The sequence below is a fragment of the Rhinatrema bivittatum genome, unplaced genomic scaffold, assembly GCF_901001135.1.
Source record: "Rhinatrema bivittatum unplaced genomic scaffold, aRhiBiv1.1, whole genome shotgun sequence".
NCBI lineage: Eukaryota > Metazoa > Chordata > Amphibia > Gymnophiona > Rhinatrematidae > Rhinatrema > Rhinatrema bivittatum.
Window position 1 is genome coordinate 59,050 of NW_021820833.1, and position 27,044 is coordinate 86,093.

The window sequence follows — 27,044 nt, forward strand, 5'->3', positions numbered from 1 at the left end:
CTGAGGCACTCCACTGTCCACTCCCTTCCACTGAGAAATTTCTCCATTTCATCCTACTCTCTGTTTCCTGTCTTTTAGCCAGTTTGCAATCCACGAAAGGACATCGCCACCTATCCCATGACTTTTTACTTTTCCTAGAAGCCTCTCATGAGGAACTTTGTCAAACGCCTTCTGAAAATCCAAGTATACTACATCTACCGGTTCACCTTTAATCACATGTTTATTAAGTCCTTCAAAAAAGTGAAGCAGATTTGTGAGGCAAGACTTGCCTTGAGTAAAGCCATGCTGACTTTGTTCCATTAAACCAGTGGTTCTCAACCCTGTCCTGGGGACCCCCCCAGCCAGTCGGGTTTTCAGGATATCCACAATGAATATGCATGAGAGAAAATTTGCATACACTGCCTCCATAACATGCAAATTCTCTCTCATGCATATTCATTGTGGACATCCTAAAAACCCGACTGGCTGGGGGGGTCCCCAGGACAGGGTTGAGAACCTCTGCATTAAACCATGTCTTTCTATATGTTCTGTGATTTTGATGTTTAGAACACTTTCTACTATTTTTCCTGGCACTGAAGTCAGGCTAACCGGTCTGTAGTTTCCCGGATCGCCCCTGGAGCCCTTTTTAAATATTGGGGTTACATTTGCTATCCTCCAGTCTTCAGGTACAATGTATGATTTTAATGATAGGTTACAAATTTTTACTAATAGGTCAGAAATTTCATGTTTTAGTTCCTTCCGAACTCTGGGGTGTATACCATCTGATCCAGGTGATTTACTACTCTTCAGTTTGTCAATCAGGTCTACCACATCTTCTAGGTTCACCATGATTTGATTCAGTCCATCTGAATCATTACCCATGAAAACCTTCTCCAGTACGGGTACCTCCCCAACATCCTCTTCAGTAAACACCAAAGCAAAGAAATCATTTAATCTTTCCGCGATGGCCTTATCTTCTCTAAGTGCCCCTTTAACCCCTCGATCATCTAACGGTCCAACTGACTCCCTCACAGGCTTTCTGCTTCGGATATATTTTAAAAAGTTTTTACTGTGAGTTTTTGTCTCTACAGCCAACTTCTTTTCAAATTCTCTCTTAGCCTGTCTTATCAATGTCTTACATTTAACTTGCCAACATTTATGCTTTATCCTATTTTCTTCTGTTGGATCCTTCTTCCAATTTTTGAATGAAGATCTTTTGGCTAAAATAGCTTCTTTCACCTCCCCTTTTAACCATGCCGGTAATCGTTTTGCCTTCTTTCCATCTTTCTTAATGTGTGGAATACATCTGGACTGTGCTTCTAGAATGGTATTTTTTAATAATGACCATGCCTCTTGGACATTTTTTACTTTTGTAGCTGCTCCTTTCAGTTTTTTTCTAACAATTTTTCTCATTTTATCAAACTTTCCCTTTTGAAAGTTTAGCACGAGAGCCTTGGATTTGAATACTGTTCCATTTCCAGTCATTAAATCAAATTTGATCATATTATGATCACTATTGCCAAGCGGCCCCACCACCGTTACCTTTCTCACCAAATCCTGTGCTCCATTGGGTTCAAGGCTGGCAGCAATCTGGAAGTGGTGGCAAGCAAGGCTGAGGTCTGGACGAGGAGAGAATCAACGGATTAGTCAGGCAATGCAGAGGTCAAACCAGGTCAGCAATCCGACGGGAAGAAGAAGGAACAGGAACACAGGAACGAGGAAACATGAACGAAGATACTCAGGATCAGGAACAAGGAACAGACGAAGTAACGAGGACTCAACTAGCGAGGGGACCTGTTGCAAAGGCAATCTGAGGAAGCGGGGCTCGGGCTTATATACTGGAGCTCCACTGACATCATCATCTGGGGCTGCGGCCAGGTTCCCGCCGTGGGCCCTATTTAAGGTTTAGCTATGCACGCGCGTGCGCCTAGGGAGGGGTGCAGCGCTGGTCGGAATGGCGTCTCTCCTCGAGCCTTGCGGAGAGGCCCGACGCGGAGCACCAGGAGCTGTAGCAGAGCCGGAGGCACCAGGGGCGGCCCGAGGATGGAGCCAGCAGCCCACAGCCACCAGAGATGAGGGACCAGGCACTGGATTACTTTGAAAGAGGTGAGGGGGCTGAGCCGTAGGTCTGCGCGGCCAGCACGCGTAACAGACATCATCAGGCTGCTGCCTTTGTGCCTAGGTAGACCTATTTTGGTTTTGTTTTTTTTTTTAATCAGAACTGAAAAACCTGATTTCCTCATTGGAGGGCTTTTATCAGGATTTCTCGGTTTACCCACAAATCAGAAGCCCTACTTATAAACATTGGTCAGTCCTGTCAGTTATAGTCCCACCTTAAAAAATATAGAAAGTGACATACGCAGTACAGAACCATTATGAAGACTAAAATACTGACATATAAACAAATTAAAATGTTCCCCTTATCTGAAGGAAGAAACAACCAAGATGCCTGTGCACCTCAGTAGTGTATGAAGAGATATGCAAAGGGGAGTACTCTTCGGTGTGACGCTGTTGGGGCAATGGCTCTGGCATCCGTGCTGGTTCTTCACTCTGCCAGCCTGGCTGTTACTGATGAGGGGGCCAGCAGGAGAAACCCAGGAGGGAAAATCCCCAGAAAGGGGCTAAGGACAGGTCCCGAAATGTACAAAAAGAGGCTGGCCCCTGCCACTAATGGAGGTGCTAGCAGGGTCAGAGGGGCTGCACTTATCCTCCGAGTCTACCTTGTTATCTTTAGCATACAAATTCTGGTAGAATCCAAGAAACCTATTTTCAACAGCTTTACTTTTATATATATAAATGTTTTATTGAATTTTAAATGCAAAAACAAAAACAGGCATTTCGCATATATTTGTTTCTTGTACATACCAAGCACAGTAACAATAAATTGTTTTGTTTTAGTTAATTACCCTCCCCAAACAAGCAAGGGTGCACAGGTAAATAATGAAACCACAGTTCTCCATCCCACCCTAACAGCTTTGCTTTAAAGTAGTACTTTTCCAGTTTCATCCTTTATTCATTTCATATTTTTGTTTGGCAGCTGGTTTTTCACACATAACTTTAGTGATCTATCTGCTTTATTAGCATTCTTGTAAACCAACTTAACTGACAGCTTTTTATCTACCTTATCAGCCACTTTTAAAATGGTTCTTTTTTAATTTTTTAAAACAAATCTCTTTAAGAACATAAGAACATAAGAAAATGCCATACTGGGTCAGACCAAGGGACCATCAAGCCCAGCATCCTGTTTCCAACAGTGGTCAATCCAGGCCACAAGAACCTGGCAAGTAGCCAAAAACTAAGTCTATTCCATGTTACCATTGCTAATGCCAGTGGCTATTCTCTAAGTGAACTTAATAGCAGGTAATGGACTTCTCCTCCAAGAACTTATCCAATCCTTTTTTAAACACAGCTATACTAACTGCACTAACCACATCCTCTGGTAACAAATTCCAGAGTTTAATTGTGCGTTGAGTAAAAAAGAACTTTCTCCGATTAGTTTTAAATGTGCCCCATGCTAACTTCATGGAGTGCCCCCTAGTCTTTGTACTATCCGAAAGAGTAAATAACCGATTCACATCTACCCGTTCTAGACCTCTCATGATTTTAAACACCTCTATCATATCCCCCCTCAGTCGTCTCTTCTCCAAGCTGAAAAGTCCTAACCTCTTTAGTCTTTCCTCATAGGGGAGTTGTTCCATTCCCTTTATCATTTTGGTAGCCCTTCTCTGTACCTTCTCCATCGCAATTATATCCTTTTTGAGATGCGGCGACCAGAATTGTACACAGTATTCAAGGTGCGGTCTCACCATGGAGCGATACAGAGGCATTATGACATTTTCCGTTTTATTCATCATTCCTTTTCTAATAATTCCCAACATTCTGTTTGCTTTTTTGACTGCCGCAGCAGATATTTTGACTGCCGCAGCAGATATTTAAAGTAACAAAATATTAATGAAAAATACATAAAACATGAAGTATATCAATAATAAAAAGCCAGAATAGGTATCTGCTTAGTTCTTGTATTAACCTACTAAACTAGTGAAAGATATATAATGCATAGAGCAAGGATGCTTAATCCGATTCTCGAGGACCCCAAGCCAGTCAAGTTTTCAAGATCTCTCTAATGAATATGCATGAGGTTTATTTGCATGCACTACCTCCTACGTATGCAAATATTTCTTATGCATATTCATTAGGGTTATCCTGAAAACTCGACTGGCTGGGGGGAACCAGAGGACTGGTTTGAGCACCCCCAGCATAGAGATGATCACACTATATCACAGTGGTATTCACTCCCAGCCCTCACAGGCTGCCAGCAGCTTGAGTTTTCAGTTATCATTAAGGGTAGATTTTCAAAACATGTACGTGCGTCCATGTGCACGTGGATGTGGCGATTTTATAACGTGCATGCGTTGCCGCGTTGATGGGCTATTAAAATTTGGCTTTCAATGAATAGGCACAAGATACTTTGCATGCACCTGCCTCCATTGTATGCATATTCATTAGGGATATCCTGAAAACCAGACCTGTTGGCGGTCTTTGAGGGCTCAATAGTGAATGCCACGGCCTCCATTTTCCAAAGGACAAAAACAGTTCTTAACACTTTGTACAAGATCCAACTAATTTTGCAGCTTGTGAAGTTAAACGATGGATATACAACCATTTCCCACACACAGAACATAATTTTTGTTTCATAAAGAGTACTGTATCTTGAAGTATTAAGGTAATTACTGTACTGTTCCATTTTAGTAGTGCTGGTATATCTATATCTAAATATATCACCTTATCAGCATTTTTTTCTATCCTAGCCTACTTTTCAGAATTGATCCTTTGATGTGCTACTTTGTAAGAAGTGTGATAATTTTAATAACAAAGAACAATACATATTTATAAAAAGAGCTATAAGTAGGAGACACAGTTATTTTATAATTGACCTATGGCACCATAAACATGTAAAATCCTTATGCCATACTCTTCACCAGAGGTCCCTAAACTCGTTCCTTGAGGGTCGCAACCGAGGATTTCCACGATGAATATGCATGAGATAGATTTGCATACAGTGGAAGCAGTGTATGCAACTATGTCTCATGCATATTCATTGTGGTAATCCTGAAAACACGACTGGGTTGCAGCCCTCGAGGAACAAGTTTGAGGACCCCTGCTCTACATATTCAGTAATAAAAATGCAGCTTTTTATGTCGAGAGAGGGATGTTTATTTACAACGTATGGCTTGCAAAGTCATTTTAGGATTTTTCTGCCTTTTACTTTTCTCTGGGTAACCTGCCCATGGTATAGAATTCTTTGTTTGGCCGAAGATCGGTGAAATGCGCCATGCGGTTCGCCAGGGCAAAAAAGGCAGAAACCATGGCTATGTCCCAGGCATCTTCCAGGTCAAAACCGTGTGCCTCCAGCTTCTTAAAGTGCTCATCAGTTATGTTCTCAGCACGAGTGACTGCCAGAGCAAAGCTTAGCATCGCCAGCTCCCGAGGGCTTAATTCAGCAAGTTCCCAATTCACAATAACCTGCAAAATAAAATACAAGTAACTATGGGCCAGATGTGTTAAAGGGTTTTCTCCATCATGTGCCAATGGGAAAAATGCTTAAAATAACTGGTTCTCTATTTTAAGCCAATAATAATACAACTGATCCAGACTCTACATTTAAGTATGCTGGAGTCACAATGAACCGAGATGCTTCAATGGAGTCAAAGTACTACACTTTTACAATACATTACTATATACTGACAACTCAATATTTGTAAAGGTGTTTAATTAGGGCAGAAGTGGAGAAGAAGACAGTAAAAAAAAAAAAAAAATCCCTATTGAAAGCTTCTGCTATTTCACTGCAGGTCTGTAAACTCAAGTACCACTACCCTGAGTACCCACAGGCACACATTACTGGTTTTGTTTGGTTATTAAATAAAGTAAGTTCTCTGAACAGGGGTTTGGTTTGAGTATGTATGTGTATATATATATATATATATATATATATTTTTTTTTTTTTTTTATTACAGTTGGGATATGTTTAGGGGCTTTATATTTTGCTTTCCTTTTTACTGTTTGCTTTTTTTCTAGTTTACAGGGTCATTCATAAAATAATGTTAGGGCCCTAACCTACAAAAGCTACACGTCTCACCTCGACCAAAGACCGAGCCTTTTCTACAGCAGGTCCAGCTATCTGGAACAACATCCCATCCGACCTCAGACTGGAACCCTGCCTCTTAACATTTAGAAAAAAACTCAAGACCTGGCTTTTCCGCCAGGCCTTCTCAGATCCGCCAGACACTCATTAGACGACAAAAAAGCCATCCCCAAGCTCGATATAAGAGCCTACCCTGACTCTTAAAACAGTTGTTATCATTATCCTAAGCACTTCGTTCCTTAGTCTTTTTCTTTCCAGCAATCTTTGCTTCCAAGTTTACCTCCCTTGTTGAATGTAACTTTGTTCTTCCTGTTACCTACGGTTTCGTTACAGTTCCCCCTTTTTGATGTAAACCGACCTGATATGGTCCCTACCATGAAGGTCGGTATAGAAAAGTGTTAAATAAATAAATAAATAATGCCCACGATAAATAACGCATTGCAAGCTGCATATGCAAATTTTAGAAATTTAGTCAACAGAGAGGAGTTTATAAAAATGTGGGGTATTTAACATTATGTTTGATAGTGTAACGCACACATGTTATAAGCAAATCCTGTTTTGGGGGAGAGGGAGGTACACATATTAGTCAACTATTTATACCATTGTAGGAGGGAGGGACAACTAGTAACTCGAGGTGAGGTTTTGGTGGTGGTCTAGGGTTTGGGGGGCAGTTTTACATGCACAGTCAGAAGTACGAGCAGCACAGTACACATCAGTGAAGATTTGAAGTGAGGAAATGGACACAAAGATGAGATTTGTACATTGTACTCTCGACCAGGTTGATGCACTCTCTACCTAGCTGCTATCAAGCTAAATCGAGAGTACAATGTACAAATCTCATCTTTGTGTCCCTTTGCTCACTACAAATCACTTCAAATCTTCACTGATGTCTAATGTGCTGTTTGTACCTCTGTCTGTGCATGTAAAACTGTCCCCCCCCCCAAAACCTAGCACACATCCAAAACCTCACCTCGAGTTACTAGTTGACCCTCCTACAGTGATATAAATAGTTTACTTATACGAGAGCCTTATAAAGAATCTCTCTCTCTCCCTCTCCAGGAGCAGCCCAAAACATAGAAATGCCTATCTGGGTGCACATGTTGCAGTATCTCAAAAATTTCCCTAACCAAACCCCCCTCCCTTTTTTTTTTTTTATCACTGGTGGTATTCATGCAAACTTTATAGCAAGATGATGAATCTAAGTCTTAGTTTGCTCGGTTTTTTTGCTCTTTTGGGAGGAGAGAGATTTGTTTTACTTATTATTTAATGTAAAACTTGTATCCTGCTTTTCTTGCTGCAAATCTGTTCAAGGCAGATTACAGTACTCCAACAGCAATAAAAATAATTTTAACAATACTTCGATAACAATACATTACACCAGGGATTCTCAAGCAGTGTGTTGCGACACGCCAGTGTGTCGCCGAGCACCAGCAGGTGTGTCACAGCTTCCCGGTGTACTGCTGCCCCGGTTGTGCTTCCCTCTCTCTCCTTCTTCGCAGCGAGTCGCATATATTCTTCCACTAATATTGCTGCCATTCCATCTGGGCAGGAACAGCAGCAGTGTTAGTGGAAGCCAGTGATGTACTAAAGAGGGGGCAAAGGGGGGTGCCATCGGGAGTGTTTCATAGCACTAATCAGCTGATTTTACGTATAATCTGGCGGTGCAGCTGCAGAAGAGAAAAGAGAACCTGCTTTGCCTGCCCTGAGCGCGTGCTTCTCATACCAGCTCTGCTGTGCTCGCTGATCCTGTCCTGTCCCTCTCCTAGTGCCTCCCTTGCTGTGGCCAACAATTAGAGGCCTGGCGCAGCATAGATTTGTGACAGGCAGGCGGGGGTTCTCACCCTATAGCCAGCAATTAGAAGCCCCATGTGGCACTGATTTGTGACACTCTGGCACAGGTTCCCACCCCTCAGCTAGCAATTAGAGGCCCCCAGCTCAGTATCACTGTGGTGTCCTGCCAGCGGGTGTCTTGCACCTCGCCGGCAGGAAGGAGGACCACTTTGGGGCAGAGGTGAGTCACATGGTGTTGTGACAGAGAGAGGAGGAGGGGGTGACAATGAAGGCTGGGAAGGGGAGAGGGTGGTGAGTGACTGACAAGAAAGGGGAGGGAGTGGGAATGAGAATGAAGTGGTGAGTGAGTACGAAAGGGAGGGGTGAGAGTGAGGGAAGGGGGTTTGAGTGACTGGGGGTGAGGGATGGAAGACATGTGGGAGGGAAGGGTGGTGAGAGTAGGGGAAGGGGGGATGAGTGACTGAGAGGTGAGTGAAAGGGAGTGTAGAAATGTGACAACATAAGAGAGCGGAGAAAGTTTGTGAATGCCCTCCACTAATCCATTACAATCTCAGAGTTACTGGAAATCAAAAGTTCCCAGGTATGGTATGGGGGGAAACATTTTATCTTTATTAGTTTTAATTATCAGGTATTATTTGATACGTCTGCTGTTTTGAAATATGTTATCGATGTTTAGGACATTTTTTTAAATTTGTACAGGAGCTCTAATTATTGGATGATGTTTTATTCATAAATTGTTTTGATATGTATATTTTTTAGTAAGGATTTTTTTATTCAGATTGATTTATATTTCTTGATTGTCTTGTTTTGAGAAATAGTGATGTTCTGCTTTTCCATTGTTGCACTCCATACAGAATCTGGCTTGTTGCAATTTCTGGTTCAGTTTGTGTGTGTGTGAGAGAGAGAGACAGAGGAAGTGTATGTGAGCGTGTAAACGTGCCCCCAGTCTATGATAATCTCAGAATTATCTCAGATTTGGAGAGTAGGATATTTTTTAAATACTTATTAGTTTTAATTATTGGGTGTTATTTGATGTCTGCTGTTTTGAAATATTTTATCAATGTTAGGAAATTTTAAAATTTATAGATGGGTTTGCGGTATCAAAGGAATTATCCGTCCCGGGTGCCAAATACTTTGGGTTTGCCACTGGTAGAAGCTGTCAACATCAGCGGCATGGTCCCTTCTTCTTCCTGCCCCCACAGCCCAGAACAGTTAGTGATGTAAGTAGGATGCACAGGAAGAAGAGAAGACCATGTTGCAAAAAGTAGTGGCAGAAGCATGGACCCGGACCAAAGCAGAGCCAGCGATCAGCAACAGGAGAAAGAACAGAGTTAACTCCCATAGCTGATGGAATTCTTCATTTTCAGGCCACGGGGGCTAGAGGAGGAGGCTACTGCAGCTGCCATTTGTGCTGGGGGGGGGGGGGGGGGGGGGAAGGGTTGTGAGTGAGAGCGAGCCAGTGGGAGAGAGAGCATGTGTGTGTGATTGACAGCATGTATGTAAGAGAGAGTGTGTTTGTGCAAGTGTGATTGACAGCAAGTGTGAACATGAGAGAGCATATGTGTAATTGAGAGAGAGATAGGTCAGGGAGATGACTGCTGTGTGTATGTGTATGAGAAAGATAGACTGCTCAAGGAGGCGACCGGTATGTGTGAAGGAGACAGAGACTGGACAGGGAGTTGACTGGTGTGTTTGAGGAAGACAAAGCCTGGTAGAGATGTGATTCAGCCAAATCTTTTGGTTCGGCCTTCGTTATTGGCCTGCCGCTGGAAATTTCATTTTCCCGCGGTTCGGGCCGATTTTATTTCATCTGCCCCCCCCGAAACGATGCCTGAAATTCGTCCCAACCCTTCAGATTAAAAAAAAAACAACAACCCCAAACCCACTCCAAACCTTCAAATTTAATTAATTGCAACCCCCCACCCTCCTGACCCTCCAAGACTTGCCCGACCCCTCCCCAAGACTTACTGAAAGTCCCTGGTGGTCCAGTGGGGTCCTGGGAGCGTTCTCCTGCTCTTGGGCCGTAGGCTGCCACTAAACAAAATGGCGCCGATGGCCCTTTGCCCTTACCGTGTGACAGGGCTATCGGTGCCTTTGGCCAGCCTCTGTCACATGGTAGGAGCAAACATTCTGTTAGCTTTTTTGACTGCCACAGCACACTGAACTGATGATTTCAATGTGTTATCCACTATGACACCTAGATCTCTTTCTTGGGTGGTAGCTCCTAATATGGAACCTAACATTGTGTAACTATAGCATGGGTTATTTTTCCCTATATGCATCACCTTGCACTTATCCACATTAAATTTCATCTGCCATTTGGATGCCCAATTTTCCAGTCTCACAAGGTCTTCCTGCAATTTATCACAATCTGCTTGTGATTTAACTACTCTGAACAATTTTGTATCATCTGCAAATTTGATTACCTCAAAGATTGTGCTATTTCCCGCACTACTGCTGGTGATAATATCCAAAACATTATCGCCGGCAGCGGTGCTGCCACCCCATTTCCCTAAACCTCTCCCTAATTCCTCCCAAACTCCACCCCTTCCCCTAAATTTTACTGCGCGATAAGCCCATTATTGCTTGTGTCAGGGCGTTATCAAGTGCGATAATGGCCTAACGCACGCAATAATGGGCTCTCTCAGCTTGAAAAATAACCCCATTAGTCAGTTAAGTTTCGGCGGGCCAAATGGCTGTCCTAAATGTAGTCAGACAAAGTTATCCTTCTAACTTTAAGACAGCCAACTATATTTAAAAGTACTGCTGCACTACTGAATGAATACACCTCCAAAGTTAGCCAGGTAAGTTTATCCAGCTAACTTTTCTATCTGGACTATATCTGAATATGGACCTTTCAGAGGTCAATTTATAAAAAGCCGTTTAGTTGGATAACTCAGAAGTTATCCGTCTGAATGATATAAAATGTTGTCTGGTTAGAATTTAGCTGGATAAATTCTCAAATGTTCATTTAGCTGGATTACTTCTGAATTATCAGGCTAAATGCTTCTTAATATGGAACATAAGAAAATGCCATACTGGGTCAGACCAAGGGTCCATCAAGCCCAGCATCCTGTTTCCAACAGTGGCCAATCCAGGCCATAAGAACCTGGCAAGTACCCAAAAACTAAGTCTATTCCATGTAACCATTGCTAATGGCAGTGGCTATTCTCTAAGTGAACTTAATAGCAGGTAATGGACTTCTCCTCCAAGAACTTATCCAATCCTTTTTTAAACACAGCTATACTAACTGCACTAACCACATTCTCTGGCAACAAATTCCAGAGTTTAACTGTGCGTTGAGTAAAAAAGAACTTTCTCCGATTAGTTTTAAATGTGCCCCATGCTAACTTCATGGAGTGCCCCCTAGTCTTTGTACTATCCGAAAGAGTAAATAACCGATTCACATCTACCCGTTCTAGACCTCTCTTGATTTTAAACACCTCTATCATATCCCCCCTCAGTCGTCTCTTCTCCAAGCTGAAAAGTCCTAACCTCTTTAGTCTTTCCTCATAGGGGAGTTTTTCCATTCCCTTTATCATTTTGGTAGCCCTTCTCTGTACCTTCTCCATCGCAATTATATCTTTTTTGAGATGCGGCGACCAGAATTGTACACAGTATTCAAGGTGCAGTCTCACCATGGAGCGATACAGAGGCATTATGACATTTTCCATTTTATTCATCATTCCTTTTCTAATAATTCCCAACATTCTGTTTGCTTTTTTGACTGCCGCAGCACACTGCATCGACGATTTCAATGTGTTATCCACTATGACACCTAGATCTCTTTCTTGGGTTGTAGCACCTAATATGGAACCCAACATTGTGTAATTATAGCATGGGTTATTTTTCCCTATATGCATCACCTTGCACTTATCCACATTAAATTTCATCTGCCATTCGGATGCCCAATTTTCCAGTCTCACAAGGTCTTCCTGCAATTTATCACAAACTGCTTGTGATTTAACTACTCTGAACAATTTTGTGTCATCTGCAAATTTGATTATCTCACTCGTCGTATTTCTTTCCAGATCATTTATAAATATACAAGCCGTAAAGCCCGTTAAAACGGGCTACATCCCTCTGTCTCTCACCTCCCCCTCATTCTCTCTCCCCTCACTCTTCACCACCCCCCTCCCCCACCCACTCCTCTCCACCCTCCCTCTCCTCTCACTCAGTCCCCCCTCTCCCTCACTCCCTCCCACTCAGTCCCCCCTCTCCCTCCCTCCCACTCACTCAGTCCCCCTCTCCCTCCCTCCCTCCCTTCACCCACCTCCATTTCCTCCCGGCGCCGTAAGCGCGACTTCCCGCAACCCTCACCCGGCTCCATTAACTCCTCCCGCTCCTGCCGGCAGATCTCGGGGGGGGGCGGGAGTGACACCCCCCCCCCCCGAGATCTGCCGGCAGATCTGGGGAGGAGAAGCAGCGGCCCCGCGCGCGCGCGGCGCCGCTGCTTCTCCTCCCGCTCCTGCGGCCCCACCGCCATTTTTTTTTCTGATCGACATCCTTGCCCGCACATGCGCAGTAGAGCTGCGCTCTACTGCGCATTTGCGGGCCGTCGGTCACAGGCCATTTATAAGGTAGATTGAACAGTAAGGGTCCCAATACAGATCCCTGAGGCACTCCACTGTCCACTCCCTTCCACTGAGAAAATTGCCCATTTAATCCTACTCTCTGTTTCCTGTCTTTTAGCCAGTTTGCAATCCACGAAAGGACATCGCCACCTATCCCATGACTTTTTACTTTTCCTAGAAGCCTCTCATGAGGAACTTTGTCAAACGCCTTCTGAAAATCGAAGTATACTGTATCTACCGGTTCACCTTTATCCACATGTTTATTAACTCCTTCAAAAAAGTGAAGCAGATTTGTGAGGCAAGACCTGCCCTGGGTAAAGCCATGCTGACTTTGTTCCATTAAACCATGTCTTTCTATATGTTCTGTGATTTTGATGTTTAGAACACTTTCCACTATTTTTCCTGGCACTGAAGTCAGGCTAACCGGTCTGTAGTTTCCCGGATCGCCCCTGGAGCCCTTTTTAAATATTGGGGTTACATTTGCTATCCTCCAGTCTTCAGGTACAATGGATGATTTTAATGATAAGTTACAAATTTTTACTAATAGGGCTGAAATTTCATTTTTTAGTTCCTTCAGAACTCTGGGGTGTATACCATCCGGTCCAGGTGATTTACTACTCTTCAGTTTGTCAATCAGGCCTACCACATCTTCTAGGTTAACCGTGATTTGATTCAGTCCATCTGAATCATTACCCATGAAAACCTTCTCCAGTATGGTTACCTCCCCAACATCCTCTTCAGTAAACACAGAAGCAAAGAAATCATTTAATCTTTCCGCGATGGCCTTATCTTCTCTAAGTGCCCCTTTAACCCCTCAATCATCTAACGGTCCAACTGACTCCCTCACAGGCTTTCTGCTTCGGATATATTTTTAAAAGTTTTTACTGTGAGTTTTTGCCTCTACAGCCAACTTCTTTTCAAATTCTCTCTTAGCTTGTCTTATCAATGTCTTACATTTAACTTGCCAATGTTTATGCTTTATCCTATTTTCTTCTGTTGGATCCTTCTTCCAATTTTTGAATGAAGATCTTTTGGCTAAAATAGCTTCTTTCACCTCTCCTTTTAACCATGCCGGTAATCGTTTTGCCTTCTTTCCACCTTTCTTAATGTGTGTAATACATCTGGACTGTGCTTCTAGAATGGTATTTTTTAACAATGACCACGCCTCTTGGACATTTTTTACTTTTGTAGCTGCTCCTTTCAGTTTTTTTCTAACAATTTTTCTCATTTTATCAAAGTTTCCCTTTTGAAAGTTTAGCACGAGAGCCTTGGATTTGCACACTGTTCCTTTTCCAGTCATTAAATCAAATTTGATCATATTATGATCACTATTGCCAAGCGGCCCCATCACCATTACCTCTCTCACCAAGTCCTGTGCTCCACTGAGAATTAGATCTAAAATTGCTCCCCCTCTCGTCGGTTCCTGAACCAATTGCTCCATAAAGCTATCATTTATTCCATCCAGGAACGTTATCTCTCTAGTGTGACCCGATGATACATTTACCCAGTCTATATTGGACTTCTCTTTGTCCCAATATATATAGTATGGAACTAAAAATCTTTAAATGAGTCTTGGCTTTGTATCCCATTCCTATAAACAAAATTTGTGTCAACTAGAAATACATAATATATTATATTTAGGAGCATTATTTACAATTCTGTGATATTTTTGTTTTTCCATTGTTGCACTGCAAATGGAGTATTTTGTTACAGTTTTCAGTTCTCTAGTTATACTTTATTCTCTTTTTATTCTGCATTTGGTGAGGGAAGTCTGTGTTCTGCATGTGTGAGTGAGATGAGGTATTCTGCTAGCATGTAGTTTCTGTGTAGGGATCTACAACAGCTTGGCTTGTTCTGTTATCCTAATATCAGGTGTAATGGTGTTTGAGGGTCTGGTGTAATATTTGAGATATTGCCTTTTCATAGGTAGTGCTGTTACTGTTTGAGTAATGGCAGTGAGTGCTGCTTTCATATGGGAGGATTGCTATTTTGTAATTCAGTTTACTCAGTGCTTCTGAGGGCCAACACGCTTTACAATAGTCTAATAACATATGGCTGCATGTGTCTTTTTTGCAGAGTTTAATAGTTGATACCACAGCAGTGCATGAAAATACATGTTGTAAGTGATATTTTTACCTTAGTACATTTTACTTTGAATGTTGTTTTTCATGAAAAATCTGTTACTATAAATGTGTAATTTTTAAGTGTTTGTTTGGAAGGGTGTAGCCAGGAGTGTGTGCAAGGTTGTAAAGTTCACCTATGACACCTAATATCCTTGTACCAGCCTTTGCTGACCTGGCTCCACAAAAGAAAGCAGGATTCCATCTGAAGCTGTGCTACTTTGGGTTAGTGGCTCTCCGCAAACTTGGCCAGGGCATAATTTTAGCTTTTTAACACATCAGGCAACAGTATGGGTCACTTCTGGTCTCCCCCCCCCCCCCCCCTCCGCGGAACAGGTAGGCAGATGTAAATAGGGTATCCCAAAATAAATACAAATAAAAGTTACCTAAGTTCGGTGGTGAGGAGGAAGGCTTGAAGTAGCAGTTGAATGCTACAGAGGATGGAGAAAACTGCCCGAGTTTGATGGAGGTCTGAAACAGCGCTTAAGTGTCAATAGGGGCAGACAGAACAAATGGCAGGGGCTCACACAGGAGCAGTGAAAAGATGCCGAGGGAAATCGTTGCTGCTGTTGGCTTCCATGTTCACGTCCTGAGCTGGCGGTGAGCAGGAAAGAGAGCCGTGATCAGAGCCATCAAGTTGGGCCACTAAGGGGAGGACCCATTGAGAGAGAGAGAGACCGATGCAGGAAAAGAGGTGCTGGGCCGCTCCAGCAGCCAAATCAGCTGAGCCACAGAGGAGTGGAGAAGCTGTCAGTCAGAACTGGGGCATGGCGATGAGAGAAACCAAGTGAGAGAGAGAGAGGGCCATGACTAGGCCACAATGGAGGCAAGAGCCCAAGCAGTGCTGAGGGAAGCAGCGCAGGAGGTGAAACAGCTGAATTCTGCTGCCAGACACTTGCTCCTGTGAGACATCCCAGGCTGTGTGGTGAGTCCTAGCCGCCGTTGTCTATTAAAAATGAGGCAAATAGCGTCAGGGCCTTGGGGAAGTCCTCATACAATATCATGGCCAGGCTGCAATACCGCTGACATCATCAATGACATCAGTGGGACCTGCGGAGCTCGGAGAGGGGGGACTATTAAAAAAAACCCATAAAAATAAAGAAAAATTTGTAAAATTTAAACAAAATGAAGGTGATGGTCAAGTAAGAAGACCCTAGCTACCTGACTGACCACAATTCCCTTGACCCCGAAGGTTATTTTAATCGTGGATTTTGCCCCAAAGGAAGCCCTGCCTATTTTAAGTTAAAAACCTCGCTAAAACATTGTAAAACCAGAAAAAGATGGTGGTGGAAACCAGGAGAGGACCTAAAGACTCAGACTGAGCCATTAGAAAATTGGCAGAGAAGTAGCTTTTTCAACAAACATTGTTAATGAAAAAGACAATTTGACCCTTTTAAGGCTGAGAGAGAGAGAGAGAACCTCTGTAGAGATCAATATGCAACTTTACTATTTATACCACCTGTAAAAAGGGACACCTTTAACTCGGGGTCAGGTTTAAGGGTGTGGTAGGTTAATGTAAATCAGTTATTTACTCTCTCAAATCATGGAGTACCCCCTAGTCCTTTTATTAAGTTAGCAAATAGCTCATTTAAAACAAATCAAAGTTAATTTATTTTCACTCAGCACATAGTTAAACTCTGGAATTCATTGCCAGAGGATGTGTTTACAGCAGTTAGTGTAAATGGGTTAAAAAGAGATTTGGATAAGTTCCTAGAGGAAAAATCCATAAACTGCTATCAATCAATAAGGAATAGTAACTTGAGATCTATTTAACGTTTGGGTACTTGCCAGGTACTTGTGACTTGGATTGGCCACTGTTGGAAATAGGATGCTGGGCTTGATGGACCCTTGGTCTGACCCAGTATGGCATTTCTTATGTTCTTATATTCTTGTATGAAGGAGTGAGAGAGAGGGAGGAGAGCAAGGTGGGGAGGGTAAAATGAAATCTAGGTCTCAAAGGGATTTCTAAAATTTGATTGAGGTCTCTGAACACATGGATATAAAATAGTTCATTTAAATTAAAATGTAGTATTGTCCCATGCTTTTTGAGCTTTTTAGTTTAAGAATACAAAGAATGCCAACACATCATTAGTTTCGGTTTTATTGCAAACAGAGATATAATGGTTGGGATTACTGCACTAGTTGTGATTATGGCTCCAGTGGCTTGATATATGCTAGATCAGTGGTTCTCAACCTTTTTTCTGTCGGGACACACCTGACAGATGGTTCTCACATGCGTGACACACTGACCCATGATCGTCACAGGGCTAGATGTAAATGTACAGTTTGCATCCACGGGAACCCCCCTGATCCACAATAATGGATGTAAAGCAGAATTATGACATTCCCCATTCAACTCATCTACAAAAAAGATATTCTGGTTCTGGTGTCATCTCAGTAACAGCAACTCAAACTCCTTGTACTTTCAGGCTCAATAGCCCTACTTATGAAAAGACAGCAGTTTACCACCAATGCATGTCCTCTTGAGAAAACGCAACAAATAAGACTGATAAAACACTTACATGCTAGTAAAATATCTCTGTAACAGACACAGAACCGACCTAACATACTCCCAGGATCTGTAGTAATGCACATAAACTAATCCACACACAGTTACACCTGTATTATGGAATACACTCAAACAGGAGCAACCCTATCTATGAAAAGGCAACACTATAAATATTAAAATCAGGCCCTAAAAACCAATACACCTCTTATTAGGAAAACAGAACTAACAAGCAGCTATAGATCCCCACACAGAAATAATTGTAAAACTATACTAATAAGCAGAATAAATGTTTCACAACAACTATGAACAGAATAACATCCAACAATTAAAAACTCATAAAAACTATTAAAAATTCTCCAAACACCAATAAAATATTTCAAAAAAAGCAGACACATCACATAATATTAAATAATTAAAATGGCAGTCAATCAAGAAAAATAAACTTAAAAAGCCACCTTTACTTACCCCCTCCAGCAGCTGTCCTACTCCTCTTCCATGCAGGCTGTAGCACACACCAGAAGCAGCAGTAGTGGCTAAGCTCTATACTCATGGTCCTCTTCCTTAGGGCCCATGTCTCTCACACACACACACCATACCAGTCATGCCCCCATGACCAGTTTCTGTCTCTCACACACCAATCATCTCCCAGTCTTTGACAAACACACCAGTCACCTTCCTGAACAGTTTCTCTCATGCCATACACACACACACAGGCTTCCCACTCCCGTGTTCCACTTACATATATGGGCTTCTCACTCTCATAATCACTTTCTCTTTCTCACATACACTCACCAGTCTCTCACTCCCATGCTTGTTCTCTCCACATGCACAGGCTTCTCATTCCCATAATCACTTTCTTTCTCTCACACATACACACACACCAGTCACCTGATCTCTCTCATGCATACACACACACAGGCTTCCCACTCCCATGTTCTCTTTCAGATATACAGGCTTCTCACTCCCGTGCTGTATCTCACACACTCCCATGCTCACTCTTCACATGCACAGGCTTCTTATTCCCATAATCACTTTCTTTCTCTCTCTCACATACACACAAACACACACCAGTCACTTGATCTCTCTCATGCATACACACACACATAGGCTTCCCACTCTCATGTTCTCTTTCAGATATACAGGCTTCTCACTCCCATGCTGTGTCTCACACACACACAGGTTTCTCACTCCCATGCCCACTCTTCACCTGCACAGGCTTTTCATTCCCATAATCACTTTCTCTCTCTCACACATACACACACACCCGTCACCTGATCTCTCTCATGCATACACACACACAGGCTTCCCACTCCCATGTTCTCTTTCAGATATACAGGCTTCTCACTCCCGTGCTGTATCTCACACACTCCCATGCTCACTCTTCACATGCACAGGCTTCTTATTCCCACATACACATACACACACACCCGTCACCTGATCTCTCTCATGCATGCATACACACACATACACAGGCTTCCCACTTCCATGTTCTGTCTTACATACACAGGCTTCTCCCTCCCATGCTGTGTCTCACACACACCCAGGTTCTCACTCCCATGCTCACTCTCTTCACATGCACAGGCTTCTCATTCCCATAATCACTTTCTCTGTTACACACACATACACACACACCAGTCTCTCTCTCTCATTTCCATGCTCGCTCTCCACGTGCACAGGCTTCTCATTCCCTGAATCACATTCTCTCTCTCACATTCACATACACACCAGTCACACCGTCACCTTACCAACCAGTCTCTCTCATATACATGCACACACACAGGCTTCCCACTCCCATGCTTTCTCACATACCCAGATTTCTCACTTCCATGCTTTTTCTCTCTCTCTCTCTCTCTCACACACACACAAACACACATCCCTGACTGTCTCACATACACATCAGTCATCTCCTTGAGCAGTCACTTTCATTGTCTCTCACATATACACATACATCAGTTCTCTGACCAGTTTCTCTCAATCACACACATACTCTCGATCAAATACATTCTCTCACTTACACACAGGCTCTCAATCACACACATTCTCTCACACACAGGCAGGCTGGCTGGCTGCTTCTTTCTCTTTCTGTCACTCACTTCCTCTCTCTCTCCCTCCCCCCCCCCCCAACGGTAGCTGCTCCTCCTCCTCCAGCCCCCGCAGGCCAATAAGGAAGAATTCCATCGATCGCGGGAGGCTCCTGCTGCTCTCTCCTCTCCCGATTACCGTCTGCTGCAATAGCTTGGGGGCCGATGCTGCAGCGGCCGCTGCTACTTCATCACGCGGCACGGCCTTTCTTCTTCCCGCGCACCGCGTATCACTTCCTGGTCCGGGGGGGGGAATGCAGGCGCGGGAAGAAGAAAAGGCCAGCCGCGGATGCCACAGATTTTTTTTTTTTTGCACCGCTGCCGTTGCCGCTGGGCTTGAACGTGCTGATAGCCCGGCGGCAACGGCAGCGGTGCAAAAAAAAAAAAAATCTGTGGCATCCGCGGCTGGCCTTTTCTTCTTCCCGCGCCTGCATTTCCCCCCCCCCCCGGACCAGGAAGTGATACGCGGTGCGCGGGAAGAAGAAAGGCCGTGCCGCGTGATAAACTAGCAGCGGCCGCTGCTAGTTTATCACGCGGCACGGCCTTTCTTCTTCCCGTGCCTGCATCCCCCCCCACCCCGGACCCGGAACAGGAAGTGGTGCGCGGGAAGAAGAAAGGCCGTGCCGCGTGAGAAAGGCCGTGCCTGCTAGTTTATCACGCGGCACGGCCTTTCTTCTTCCCGCGCATCACTTCCTGTTCCGGGTCCGGGGGGGGGGGGGGATGCAGGCGCGGGAAGAAGAAAAGGGCAGCCGCGGATGCCACAGCTTTTTTTTTTTTTTTTGCACCGCTGCCGTTCCCGCTGGGCTTGAACGTGCTGATAGCCCGGCGGCAACGGCAGCAGGGAAGAACGAGCAGCGGGAGGGACCGGGAGCCACGCGACACACCTGCCGGTGCTTGGCGACACACTGGTGTGTCGCGACGCACCGGTTGAGAACCGCTGTGCTAGATGACCTTTCATTTTCATCGCACTTCTGCATCTCTTCACTCTGGGCAGCAACACAATAATAGTATTCAAACAAAAATACCTCCGCAATTTCAAACAAACAATCTTTTCATGATGGACCTGGAGAAGTAAACATGATGGCTGCATCCCAGGTAAAGCAAAAGAAAGGAGTGATCTGCAATTCATTTTATTTCTTTCTGGTCAGTAGGCTCAGGAAGATTAAGGTCACTACATGCCTTGGTGGTAAACATGTTTCTATGTGATGTACTAACCTGATCAGCCAAAGTAGGAAGTTTAGAGAACACTCTATGCTGAGCAGCATGTGCTGTTACACAGTACAGACATCTGTTGGCAACACTTGTAGCCACAGCAATAAGCTCTTTGTCTGCCTTGCTGAGTCGTTCTATAGAAAAGAAAAGCCATAAATCATCATAGTTTCAGTTGTATAAGTTGTGACTCAGATCAAAAACAAGGTATTTCCTAGCGTGCAGCAGATGGACTCAGGACCAATGGGTATAGTGTACTCCTGTTAGCAGTTGGAGACGCATCAGATTTCAATCTGACGTCAGCCCCTAGTACATATACCCCTGTAGGAAGTGCAGCTCTTCAGTATTTTCCGTCTCCATAGCAGTTAGGGACTACCTGCACGCTCTCACAGCGTTAGAGTAAAATTTAACGGAGAAAACTCAAAATAAGAAGAAATCTTACCTCAACAGCGAGCCCCGCTCTCCTGCGGTGACACCCTCGGGTCCCTCCCCCAGTTGAGAATTCCCGAGGTGATTTCCGTGGTCCCTCGGAGGTGAGCCTTGGTCCGGCGGCCATCCGGCGGGGACCTAGCCCCCGATTTCTGGCACGGCTGAGAGGCAGCGGGTGCAACCTCGAGCGCTGTGGAGAAGGTATTTGCCCTCTCCCCCCGCAGCCAGAGACTGCCCGGAACGAAACCGGGAAGCACCGAGACAAGGTAAGGCAGAAATCTTGTTTAAAGACTCCGGTCTCCGAAGCTCAAGGAGTCGCCGGCCGGGACCAGTGCCACTGGGTTGATCCGCCCTAGCAGGGCCAGGCTCCGGGTAGCTCCAAGCGCTCTCCCACGTGGAGGCCCTCCGAGGTGGTCACCATATTGCCTGTGTGGTCGCCGTCGCCATTTTGGCCCTGTTCGCCGCCCGACCCGTCTCGAGCCGTGCGCACAACGTTACACGCTCAAGTACCGTACTCACAAGTTACGCGCGCAACTTGTGCTTACTTTGCCGAGCGCATAACTGCGACTTGTGCGCACACCAGCGCGCACATCCTGGGCGCACATCCATCCACACGCACATATTCGATGCACCAGAGCGCATAATGGGGTAGATTTTCAAAGGGGTACACGCGTACCCCCCGAAAAACCTACCCCAAACCCCCCCCTGTGCGCGCCGAGCCTATTTTGCATAGGCTCGGCGGCACGTGCAAGCCCCAGGACGCGCATAAGTCCCGGGGCTTGCATGGGGGGGCGTGTCGAGGGGCGGGCCGTGAGTGACGCGGCGTTTCGGGGGCGGGCCTGGGGGCGTGGCGCCGGCCTGGGGGCATGGTCGAGGCCTCCGGACCAGCCCCCGGGTCAGGTGATGGCGCGCCAGCAGCCCGCTGGCGCGCGCAGATTTACACCTGCTTTCCGCAGAGCCGCACAACACAAAGAGGCCGACGCCCTATGTATCCAGTGCGAGGAGGTCCTGGGGGATCAAGCCCAGGTCCAGGCCCATCCGGGCCTGAGTGCTAGGTCCTCATTAAGTATTCCAGACCTAGAAAATCCCAGCGGGACCCCCCCTCATATGGGGCCCCCCCAGGGACACAGCGCCTCCTAACTTGGACCCAGCGTCTATTTCCTGGGTGGAATTTTTCAAAGGCCTGCACACCTTCGTTCACATGCAGATGGAGCCTCCAATAACATGGCCACAGCCTTCACCAAAGGACCTCTATGCTCTGGGCCACTCGAGGCCCAGAGAAGTGAATCCACCACCTGGAAGCCCCACTTACGGGGACAGGGACATCTCGGAGGAGGAATCAGAGCCCCTGGAGGAAGGGGAACTCCCTCTGGGGACAGAGCCTCACCGGACCATGAGACGCTTCTTTACCAAGGACGAGCTTCCAGACCTGGTCACCCACAGCCTGAAGGAGCTCGTTATCCTGGGCACAAGTGCCTCGGGGGAGCCTAAGACAAATCCCCTACTAGAGGGACTCCGTCAGACCTCTCACCATTTCCCTCTGTTACAAGCTGTCCAAAAGCTAATTGACCTGGAATGGATTACTCCAGGGTCTTCGTTCATGGCAGCCATGTATCCTCTGGACCTGGCGGCCAAAGACCTTCTGACATGCCCAAAGGTGGATGCCATGGTCTGCGTGATCTCAAAGTGCACTACTATCCCAGTGGAGGGAGGCGCAGCACTCAAATATGCACAAGACAGGCGTCTGGAATCCATCCTTAAACAGTCCTTCGACGTCGCCACTATGTCCCTACAAATGGCGGCCTGCTGCACCGTTGTGACACGTGCCTGCCTATCACAGACCAGGAGCAACACCCCTGGGGAAGCCATGGAACCAGCAGTATCATTCCTCGTGGATGCTGCTTCCGACCTGGTGCGCACCACAGCTAGAGGAGTGTCATCAGCTGTGGCAGCCAGGAGACAACTCTGGCTCCGAAGCTGGTTGGCCGACGCGTCCTCCAAAACGAGACTCACAAGGATGCCCTTCAAGGGATCCCTCCTGTTCAGCAGCGAACTAGAGAAACTGGCTGACAAATGGGGTGAGTCCCCACTTCCGTGGCTACTGGAAGACAGGAACAAGCGTAACCAGCGACCCTTCGCCCGATCCTCCAGGGGCAGAGGTTCACAGCGCTTCAATCCATACAGAAACACTTATCAAGCGCCCCGTCCTACAGGCAGGAACCAGCCCTTTCGGAACAAGCACAACAAGAGGGGAGCCAGCTCTGGTCCAGGCCCTAGCCGCACCCCAAAATGAGATTCAGCCGACCCGTCCAAAGGAAGAAGCTATAGGGGGCAGACCTGCCCTGTTCTACCAAAGATGGGTTGAGAGAACTTCGGACAAGTGGGTCCTAACCATCATTTGAGAGGGGTACTACCTGGATTTCCTCCGAACCCCTCCGGACAAGTTCGTGGAATCCCCCTGCCACGACTCCTCCAAGAGGGTGGCAGTGGAAGCTACACTGACCAGACTACTGGCCCTCGAGGCCATAACCCCAGTACCTCCACAGCAAATAAATACTGGGCATTATTCCATTTATTTTATCGTCCCCAAGAAAGAGGGGACGTTCAAGCCCATCCTGGACCTCAAGTCGGTCAACCGCCACCTGAGGATTCTCCGCTTCCGCATGGAAACCCTACGCTCTGTAATAGGGGCGATACAACCGGGAGAGTTTCTCACATCCCTGGACCTTTCGGAAGCCTACCTACACATCTGGATCCATCAGGAACATCAGCGCTTCCTAGGCTTCAAAATCCTGGACCGTGGGGCGCTGTTGCGCAGGGGCGCTGTTGCGCATCGGATGGAAGCGGTCGCCTGAGATTCGTGCTCCGCTCCCTGCAAGTTCTCACTACCCAGTAACGGCAGATTTTGCAGTTTTTTCGCCCGCATTCGTATACTACAGCAGTGCTAGGAGCTCAGGCACCTCCGGAGATGGCCTCGAAACGTAAGACCGCCGATTTGCGGCAGTTTTCTTATGAAAAGGCGGCGCTCGATCCGGGCCTAGAAGATGGCGGCTGCGTGGCGCCCGTGCCGGTCCCCGACTCAGCGGCCTCTGCTCCGGAGGACATTTCCGCCGACAGAGAGGACTCCTCACTAGCCCCAGTCCCCCTCTCTAGGGATGAGATTTGCGACTGGTTCGTCACACTCAGGGCCGATATGAAGCGGGACAAGGCTGATATCATGGCTGCAGTTGCAGACATTAAAGAAGACATTGCAGCGCTGGGATATCGGGTGGATGAGATTGATATCAGGGTGGAGGGTCACAGCGAGGCTCTAAACACCCTGACCTCTCAGCAGTTAAATTTCACTTCAGAACTCGGGGCCCTACAAGAGAAAGTTGAGGACCTCGAGAATCGCAGTAGGAGATGTAATCTCCGCATTCGGGGGGTTCCTGACACTGAGGAGTATGCGGATGCCTTTACCACCGCACAGCAGATCTGCTCTTATATTTTGTCTCTCCCTACTTCGGATGCAGTAACTTCAGCCATACAGCCCTCGGAGATCCGCTTGGAGAGAGCGCATCGGGCGCTGGGTCCCCGGAGGGACCAGAGGCCTAGGGATCTTGTTCTATGCTTTCACAGTTTTTTCCAGAGATCTCTGGTTGCTGAGGCAGCGCGAAAATTAAAGGACATCCGATGGAACAACCATGTTATCTTTATATTCCAAGATCTCGCTCCAACAACTCTCAAACGACGTTATGACCTACGTGAAGTGACTGCCAGTCTTCGGTCCACTTCGATCAGATACAGGTGGACATTTCCTTTTGGCCTGCAGTTTCAAGTGCAGGGCACCACGTATCGGATTAAAACTGTTGCAGAGGCGGTGGAGGCTTTCAAGCAAGCTCAACTCTCGGTCACCTTTCAAGCGCCAAAGCTGGCGCCACCGCCCGCTAAAATGGATGCTGTACCACGTTGGCAGCGAGCTGCTAAGGGAGGCAAAAGACTGCGACGGCACCCTGGTAATAAAACCCCGGCTTCTTCTGATGTGGGCTGAGGAGTGCCTTTGTGATCTGCTATAGACTATTGCCTTCATTTCGGTCTATGCGCCCTTGGCGCTGTTCTGGTATCAAAGTTTGGAGGGTACCGGGCCTTCTGCCTATACATCTGCTTGTTGTATTCCGTTATACTGCTTTAGTTTTTTACTGTTACGAATTGCTTACCTGGGTATGTTATAGCATTATTATTCAATGCCAAGTTTTCTTTTGAGCTTGCGGGGAGGGGAGGGAGGCGGGTGACTGCTGGGAATCTGATGGTAGCTCCCCGAGGGAGTGTGGTACCCCACTGGGTTTGGGTGACACACAATTGGACTAATGGGGATGACAGCTGGTATCTTTGTTTTCTTTATGCTGATGTATCTGGTAACAATCTTTCTCTCACTTCTTGGTATGAGCCTCTACTTCCTATGACTAGTGGGATATGGTGGGAATACAGGGGGATGCCTTCGAGTTTACTATGCTATGGCGTCTAAAATTGTCTCTCTTAATGTAAAGGGTATTAATACTCCGAGAAAACGCTTGTTGCTAAAGAGGGAGATGCAGAGTCTGGGAGCTATTATTGTTTATGTTCAAGAAACGCATGTGCGGAAACACCACGAAAGGCTGTTGGTTTTTCCTTCCTACTCCCAGTCTTATTAGGCTGCAAGTACAAAGTCCTCCCGCTATGCCGGTGTGGGAATTCTCATCTCTAATTCTCTCACTCATGAGGTGCTAGATTCCCACTATGACTCCTGCGGCAGATATCTCTTTCTTAAATTACGGGTGGGGTCCTGCGTAATTACCTTATTGAATGTCTATTTTCCTAATACATCACAAGCTGCCTTTCTTCATGAAATGGACCAGTTGCTTCTTGCCTATGGGGAGGGTGAATTGGTGCTGGGTGGTGACTTTAATGCGGTCTATGATCCCACTCTCGACAGCTCTTCACGGGCTGTGGCACCGCCTGGGATGCGGAAGGAATGGAGATCCTTCCTGGATCGCTGGAGTTTGGTGGATCTGTGGAGGCAGCGAAATCCACACTCCAGATCCTATACTTTTTTCTCCTCTCCACATGGCACCTACTCCCGCATTGACTACTTATTTGTCTCCTCGCATTTGCAAAACAGGGTTACCACGGCCGGTATGGAGCCTATTACGTGGTCCGATCATGGTCCGATCTGGCTTACTGTTCGCCTTGGAGACCAAGATCGGGGGTTCAAATCGTGGCGTCTTAATGATAGTCTATTAACAGATAAGGATTTTGTGTTTACCACGACTACTCAATTACAGGAGTACTTTCGTAACAACACACAGGCAGAGAGTAGCCCTACCGTGGTGTGGGACTGCTCCAAGGCTGTAATTAGAGGGTGGTTTATTGTTCGGGCGGCCCACTGCAATAGAGAGCGGGAGAAGGACCGTTCCTCTCTTAAGCTGCAGGTATCTCACCTAACCCAGCAACATATAGCAGATGGCTCCCACATTACCTATACAAAACTCCTTAGAGCAAAAGATGCTTTGCGCTCCCTTGAGGATACAGCTATTAGTCACCATCTCCTCATGTTGAAGCAACAATTTTTTGAGGGCGGCAATAAGGCTGGGAGGTACCTGGCTCGGAAGCTTAAGACAGCCAGGGCTCAAACCCTGGTGGGAAAGCTTTGTACTGCACAGGGTTCCCTGGTCACGACATCGGAGGAGATTCGTGATTCTTTCTCTGATTTTTATGCTCAGCTTTATAAGGGCGCTCAGGGTATTGGGGAGGCGGACATATTTTCGTATCTGGGCGACATCCCACTAACCTCTCTTACCCCTGACCAACAGGCCTTTTTGGATAGCCCTATAGAAGTCTCAGAAGTATTGGCAGCAATTAAGGGATTGAAGCCAGGCAAGGCCCCGGGATTGGATGGGTTCACGGGATCATATTATCGTACTTTTGCTGCTATTCTGGCGGCGCCCCTTACCAATATGTTTAATTCCCTATGTCAGGGGGGACATATCGCCCAGGATAGTAACACTGCCGGGATATCGGTTATAGCTAAACCAGGTCGTGACCATACCCAATGCGGGTCTTACCGCCCCATCTCCCTGATCAATCTTGATCTAAAATTATTGGCGCGGGTGTTGGCGGCCCGATTAAACGGGGTACTGCCCAAGCTCGTTCACTCTGATCAGGTTGGCTTTGTACCTGGCAGGCTTGCTGCTG

The 27,044-nt window shown here is 46.1% G+C and overlaps 1 protein-coding gene across 1 annotated transcript in view; it reads right to left on the reverse strand.

Annotated features, from left to right (window-relative positions):
- Window positions 1-3,825: 3,825 nt before the first annotated feature.
- LOC115082191 overlaps window positions 3,826-27,044 on the reverse strand; it is a 54,510-nt gene continuing 31,291 nt past the window's right edge. The window contains exons 5-6 of the mRNA XM_029586442.1: window positions 20,412-20,542; window positions 3,826-5,502 (exon numbers count right to left, since the gene is read on the reverse strand). Of these exons, the coding sequence (XP_029442302.1) occupies window positions 5,242-5,502; window positions 20,412-20,542 (392 nt within the window). The 3' untranslated portion in view covers window positions 3,826-5,241. The remainder of the gene's footprint in view (window positions 5,503-20,411; window positions 20,543-27,044) is intronic.